This window comes from Lepus europaeus, chromosome 8, assembly GCF_033115175.1.
Source record: "Lepus europaeus isolate LE1 chromosome 8, mLepTim1.pri, whole genome shotgun sequence".
In the NCBI taxonomy this organism is placed as follows: domain Eukaryota; kingdom Metazoa; phylum Chordata; class Mammalia; order Lagomorpha; family Leporidae; genus Lepus; species Lepus europaeus.
Window position 1 is genome coordinate 123,960,157 of NC_084834.1, and position 7,330 is coordinate 123,967,486.

Here is a 7,330-nt window from a genome sequence, read left to right on the forward strand (position 1 = left end):
GTGATTCCCATATCCACATCAGTGTGTGAAGGCAGGAAAACCAGGTCTGAGGAAGGGCGGGCAACAGTAGTGCCCTCTCAGATCCACACAAGCTGCATGGGATGACCATAGCCCCACCGCTGTCTGTCACCAGCTGCTGCCTAACCCAGCATATACAAGCCACGAGGGGATGGCATCCTCCTGAGCCTGTCTTCCCAAGTATCTTCAAGGGATCACAATCACTGTCAAACACAATCTCTAGAGGGTACACACTGCGTGTGTTTGTTGGACAAGGCTGGGGCATCCATAAAGGCACTCACCTCATGGAAAGGGAGACATGTCATGGCTGGGCCCATGGCCCAGACCTCAGGGAGGTCAGTGCAACCCGGTGGATCTGACAAAACTACTGTCCCAGCTCCTCTTCTTGGTGTACACAGTAAGCTCATAGACGCAGACCTGATGTGTGAAAGTCAGGGAGCTGTCTGGGTTACTGTGACTTCAAAGGGCTCCGTGTTTGAGTGGTGTTTTTTTTTTTCTTTCTACTCTGTAGTGTTCCTGAGATGACCACTAGGCCATACTGACTCCATTTTACAACATATGCATTGAACTCAGAGTTGGGCAGGTCCAGCTCCAAGACCTCAGAGACAACTTACCCTTTACGATGAGGTGTGCCCTGATCTCCCTTTTTAAATTGCATCATGCTCCCTGTATTGGTCATCTATCCCCTCTTCTTCAGCTTTCTGCATAGAGTTTCAAGCTTTCTCCCATTCTGTGCATTTGAACCCCTTGCTTTACGTGATGCTGGGTCTAGATTATATGCCCATGTTTTATTCAACTGCATTTGTATCCGCTGCTTATGTCACTAACAGATTTTCTGAGATTTACACACATAAGTATTTCACTTTTCTTTTTTTTCCTAATTTTAAAATTTTTATTTTAATAAGTTTTAAACTTTGCTTTGTATATACAATTCTAAAAACATAATGATATCACTTCCTTCCTCCCTCCCTTCTTCATTCCTCCCACTGGCCTTCCTTCTCCTTTTCTTTTTTTTTTTATTTTTAACAAAACATATTTTAAATTTACATCAAAGTGTAATACTCAATACTTCACTGAATAAGAAGTTAAGCAAGTAAAAAACAAAAAAAAAACCTTAGTTAGTAGAAATATAGACAATGGCTATAAAGAATAATTGTAAGGAAAAATGACCATTTCACCCACAATCAGCAATTTTTAAAGTAATCACAGATCATTAAAATACAATAGTATAGCGTTCTTAACCATTGCTTTGACAAAATAATAAAACAAAGTTTTATAAAACTGCATTTACAGCTATACTTATACAGACATTTCTTACTTTCTACTTTTTTCTTCTACTTTTTGGGTTTTTTTTTAAAAACTTATAGCTACAGCATATAATGGAGAACATGCAGTAGTTGTCTTTCTGGGCCCAGTTTATTTCACTCAACATTATGTCCTCCAGTTGAACCCCTTTTGCTACAAATAGCAGAATTTCATTCCATTTCATAACCGAATAACATTCCACATTTTATTTGTCCATTCAGCTGATGATGGGCACCCTGACTGATTCCAAATTTCGGCTGTTGTGAACGGTGCTGCTATTGACATTGAGACGCAGGTATCACTTTGATATATAGTGTTCAGATCATTTGGGTTTATAACCAATAATTGGATTGTTGGATCATATGGCAAGTCTACTTCTAGCTTTGAAGAAACTTCCACACTGCTTTCCACAGTGGCTACACTAATTTGCATCCCCACCAACAATGTATAAGTGTTCCAGTTGTCTACATCCTTGCCAGCATTTGTTACTCTGTGTTTTGGATTTTAGCCATTCTGAGAGAAGTGAGGTGATATCTCATTGTGGCTTTGATTTGCATTTCCTTGAAGACTAGTGATGTTGAACATTTTTTCATATATCGGTTGGCCATTGGTATTTGAAATTTTGAACTAAGAATGGGTACAAATTAGATCATCAGTCTTGCCTACCCTCCAATATCATATGTACCTAAAATGTGCAATTATCTTTGTTGTACTTCAGAAATAAGGTGAGAATATTCATTCCCATTTCATGAATATTATGGAGAAGCTGAACTTTACATACAAAAACAGTAATATTTTTATTTCTCCCCAGTATCGTGGAAATGCCATAGGCACATGCTGGTGTGTAATTACCAACCACAAAACATACTGGCTTAAAACTACACACATTTTACCTTCCACCACAAAGCATCAGAAGGAGTGATTCTGCTCTTCAACGAATCTCAGAGACTATCATAAGTCACTGGAATACTCAGACCTCACAGTACATCATGGGTGGCATTCTGGGAAAGTGAAACCCATTTGGATGGCACCAGCTGATCCCACAAGGTTGTGGTGTAGATGACACTACCTGGGACCAGGCACCCCAGCCCAAAATTTCCTTAAGGAAAATAATTGTCTAACCACAATCAGAGACATCAATGAATCTCAAATTGACTATACAACCTACTCTTGCTGCTACCAAGGATATGAACCTTAGCAAGCCCCTAATTCATGCATGGAACCCCTGGCATTCGCAATTCTGCTTCCCTTACAGAGAACATGTAGATGTTCTCTACATCCCTCACAGATGACCCAGACGTAGCTCTTTGCCGAGATACCCAGTTACCTTTCTTGTAGCCCAATTGGCTATAATCCCATTGCAAGGAAACCACAAGGACAAGTCAGTTTGTGAGCCTTCCCTGTGAGTTTTGCAAAACTGTGGACTTCCTTCCCCATAAACTCCCTGTCTCCTGTCTGGTAGAGAAACACCTAAAGGTTGTAGTGTGTGCAGTGGGCAGAGAGTCTGTGCCTATTACAGCTTCTGTTTCCAACTGGAGGTTAGTATGATAAAGGGGCCTTCCCCACATGCAAACACCACCACTTCTTGTACCTTCACATGCATCCACCAGGACTCCATAGGGGATCTCTAAATCCCTTGATCCCAATAACATCACCTGCCTCTTGTTTCTCCCAAATACCCCAAATTGCCAATTTGCTGGGCTGAGACTGTGCCGACTTCTTCAAATTCTGAAGTTGCTTAGTCCACAATAACATGAACTCACTGTTCCCATAGGATGAGAGCCTGCCCCAGAATTTAGCACAGCCACCACTGTTACAAGCCTTGACACACCTCACATCTCCTTGGTATGGAGGTGGACAATTTGTCTCTCAGTCAGCTGCTCCCAGTCCCTCACAGACGATACCTCCCAAATCCATAAAGACCAGAGCCATCCTGAGTCTCTGTCTTTGTGCAGAAGATGGTGTGAGCATCCTGGTGACCACATTGACTGTGGGCTAGTGCACAATGCACCATTGCCTTGGTCTCGATCTATTCATTCCTCTTTTTCCCGAAACCTATGCTACACACTTCATAGTGAGTAGGAACTAGAAAGTGAAATGTGGCACATTCTGAAAAGTGCACTGGTCTTCCAGACAATAATGGGTGGGCCTCAAGAGGTGAAGCCTGTGCATCCCAGGTCCCAGGCACACGTGTTCATACCAGTCATGTTGGATATAGGTCAGTCGGCTTGTGTTGGTGTGGATACCAGGTCTTTGAGCCATCACCCTGACAGCCTGGTATAGGAGACATAAAGTATCATGCAGTAATCTCTTGGGCCTTGGCCCAGATGATCCTAGAAAACATTTTTAGCCCAGACCTGACCCATCTCTTTTTCAAGCAGGAGAGGCTTGCCTCCTCCAGGTGCTGCATACTGTTTGCATATCAATAACTCAGAGAGAATCCAGTAAAACTATTGTCTTACAACTACACATCCCAAGGCTGTTCACAATCTACCCAGTAGTTCTCCAACATACTAGGATACAGAGCACATTTGATTCACTTTCATGGGTTGACCCCAGGTCCTGGGGAGGCTGATGGAGAACTGGTTTCAAATGCTCTGGGTGTGCACTGGTATTTTCACCCTAGTCTCCTTAACAAGGAATGTCTTGTAAAGTGTATGTCCAGGGTTTCCAGCATACATTAAAACTCCCTTGCTCCAAGATATTCAGCCTGGGAAATGGCTTAGGCACCCCGGGGTCAGTCATACTAAGAATGCTGGAGAAACAATAGTGATTGCTGCCTGGGCCTGGGCAAGGCTGACTAAGGCCGACGTGAAGTTCGCTGCTGAGCCCTGTGCTACCGCAGCTTCACATAAACTGCCCAACTGTCCTTGCCCCAGAGTGTCTGAATTGCCCAACAGGAAGTAGTCCTGTAAAATTAGGACATCTCGCCCAGGAGATCCTTAAATAGGAGAAGTCCTGTGCTGCATGTGTGTGGTGCCTGCTGCTCCAGGAGGCCTGGGTCAGAGGACTGCTGCCTGCCCCTCTCTGCTCATTCCATATAGCCTGTAAGTACTCTATGAGGTGATGGTTTTGTCATTGCAGCCCAGCATCAATCTGACCCCTCAAGGTAAGGATTTTAGTGGTGGAACACAAGCCTGTAGAGCCCGTGCTGTTCTCCTAGTGTGGGCCTCTGGTGGGTGCTGGAGACAGGAGCCGCCAGGTGGGCTAATAGAGAATCTCAAGAAGTTTGTCCAAGCATACATATTTTACTTGACATGCCCAGTGGACACAACAGCAGCTTCTTCAAGAGAGCTTTATTTCACAGAATGTCTATTCAGGATCTTTGTGATTTTCCTATCAGGTTGTATGCTTTTGGCTATTGAGCTGTTTGCATAATTTCTGTACTTTGCATGTTAACCTCAGCAGACATGTGGTTTACAGATGTTTTACACCTGTTGCTAGTTTGCTCACTCCCCACACACCCACACCCTGCTCTCCCCTCCTCCAGGTGCCTCCCAGCCATGAGGACCCTCACTCTGCTTGCTGCCATTCTCCTGGTGGCCCTGCAGGCCCAGGCTGAGCACATTTCAGTGAGCATCGATGAAGTCGTAGACCAGCAGCCCCCACAGGCAGAGGATCAGGACGTGGCCATCTACGTTAAAGAGGATGAGAGCTCCGCTCTTGAAGCTTTAGGTGAGAGATACAGCATAGCAGAGCTGCACAGACTCAGGGGAGGAACGGGACATGGGCACTGGAACAGCCTGGGAGAGCAACTGAGATGATTTCACATAACCTCCCAGACCCACAGTTTCTCAACTGTAAAGTGAGCATCGCAAGCCCAGTGAATCTGGCACGTTCTGCCAAGACTCCTGAATGTGCGAGATGTGTGTGGTAGTCTCTAGGTTTAAACATGGACAGACACATTACTGATTTTTCTGTACCTAAATGTGCAGAATTCATGGAGAGGAGAATATTGAATACAGTCTATAAGAGGAGGTTTAGAATCTGGAGGCAGGAGCAAGGCTGTGCTCAGATGCATGTGTGATGGGGCCAGAGCACACAGAAGTGAAGACACTGAGAATGAGTCTCGGGTTCTGTGCCAATACCAGCACTTGCTGTGGGTATTTGTTGTCGGTGCTGGCGGGTCTACAGCAGCCAACCTAATAGCCTACTCACCACGTGAGTAGTTTCTGCAGCGTACCCTTGCCACCCTGTATGACTCCCATGTTCAATGCTTGATGGTCCCACTCTGTCCGCAGGTGTAAAAGCAGGTGTGGTCTGTGTGTGCAGACGAGCCCTCTGTGTACCTCGGGAACGTCGCGCTGGGTACTGCAGAATCCGTGGAGTCCGCCACCCACTCTGCTGCCGCCGCTAAGAAAACAAAAAAGCAAAGAAAACAAGTGCCTTGTTTGCCTTGAAACCTCAAGTGAACATGTTATGACTCCTGTGTCACCTTATTTTCTTTCCTACCCAAATAAAGAGTTCGTAATGAAGCCTTGAGTTTGTGCTCCTGTGATGCTCATGTGTGTGTTATTCAGACTCCTAAAGTGCAAGTCCCAAAACTCTTCTAAAAGAAACTCTGGCTCCAAATTTGAGACTGAACTGAGTTGAACTCGGGCTTCAGGCAGAAAGTGATCAGAAAGCCCCAGTCTGGTTCTGCTCTCTCTACTGACCTCCATTTTGTCTTCTGTCAGCCTACATTCAGATGAGCTTCACTCCCAAAGACATTCCCCAAGTGTAAGGCTGAGCAGTTCTTACCAGTTAATGTTCATGAAAAACCACCATCCTCTAATCCAAACTGCTGCAGTTATACTGAAAAGATTCTGGTTAATTATATGACTTTTAATGTATTCGGTGATCCAGCTCCACTGATTAGAACAGGTTATTAACCATGAGGAAAAAAATAGCACGGGAGCATCACACTGTGATAAATTTGTGTCCCTATTTACCACTCCTGTCTAGTAAATGTTACCTTTCATACATTTCCAGACACAGAACGCACACTCACTATTCCTTCACTGCACTTTGTGACATGGGCTCCTAATTAAATTTAAGGTGATGGGAACCAGTGTACTGTCTATAAAACACAGCTTCAAAAGTACACCCAGGAAAATAGAGAGACAGAGAGTTCTGTAAGCAAGCTGGGGTTCCTGTTGTAGCAACCGGGTTCTGAGGTTCTGATGCCAAACACCATGCACATCTGTAAGTGAAGGCAAAAATGCTGATCTGTGCAAAGTTCACAGGATGCATAGTCTGCCCTGGGGCAGCCATAGCACATCCCTGCTGCCACACCTCCATGCCACTCCAAGACATGCACCGAAGAAGGCTGCCTTCTTCCCGAACCTGTCTTTTGTTCCACCCCAAGAAGTCATGGTCACTGACAAGTACATGCCTGTGAAGCCCCAAGTGAACATCAATGCTAGACATCCTTGTCCTTTCCTCCTCCATGCCGCTCTTTTCTCCACAAGAAACTCACTAACCTTCAGACACTTATGCATCATTTCTGCAAAACACCCATCAGGATGTGACCATGAAGTCCTTTGGAGGAATCCTACACTGAGCCCCAGAATTATTATATTTACTCTTTATCTAGGAATTCCAATTTGTGATTCTGCACTACATGCTTGGGAAAGGAATATGTTAGCAGCACCCTTATTATTATCTCAAGCAGTCTATGAGTGATGGAAAGACTGCAGTTTGCACAGAAAGGCAGATTTTATAGTGCATCATTCAGTCATCATTCTTGACTAAGACACTCTGCTGAGCCCATACACCGGTGTGGTAAGTAGCACCAACAACACATGCTGAGACCCCAGGAGAAGGGAGCAGGTCTTCTCCACGCCCACTCCCCCTTGAGTCTGGGGTGTGTCACAGCCCCAGATGGAATATGTGTGTGTGAGAAGCCAACTCAGGATTCCTGCATCCCTCTGAGACACTCTATGGCTGGGGATGAATTCACAATCCAGTCTCCTCAGAGAGGTCAGAGTCAGTCTGTGGTTCTGACCCCAAAATGAACCAGTTCTTC

General features: G+C 44.9%; 1 protein-coding gene across 1 annotated transcript; it reads left to right on the plus strand.

Annotated features, from left to right (window-relative positions):
• The first annotated feature begins 4,307 nt into the window (after positions 1-4,307).
• LOC133765744 (corticostatin-3) lies at positions 4,308-5,680 on the plus strand. Its single transcript, XM_062199307.1, has 3 exons — positions 4,308-4,370; positions 4,814-4,998; positions 5,565-5,680. The coding sequence occupies exons 2-3, from the start codon at positions 4,827-4,829 to the stop codon at positions 5,678-5,680; spliced, it is 288 nt and encodes a 95-aa protein (XP_062055291.1). The 5' UTR covers positions 4,308-4,370; positions 4,814-4,826.
• The last annotated feature ends 1,650 nt before the right edge of the window (positions 5,681-7,330 follow it).

Coding starts and splice junctions, on each gene's coding strand:
- LOC133765744 (XM_062199307.1), top strand. CDS start 4,827: ATGAGGACCCTCACTCTGCTTGCTGCCATTCTCCTGGTGGCCCTGCAG. Junction 4,999..5,564: donor CTCCGCTCTTGAAGCTTTAG/GTGAGAGATACA, acceptor CTCTGTCCGCAG/GTGTAAAAGCAGGTGTGGTC.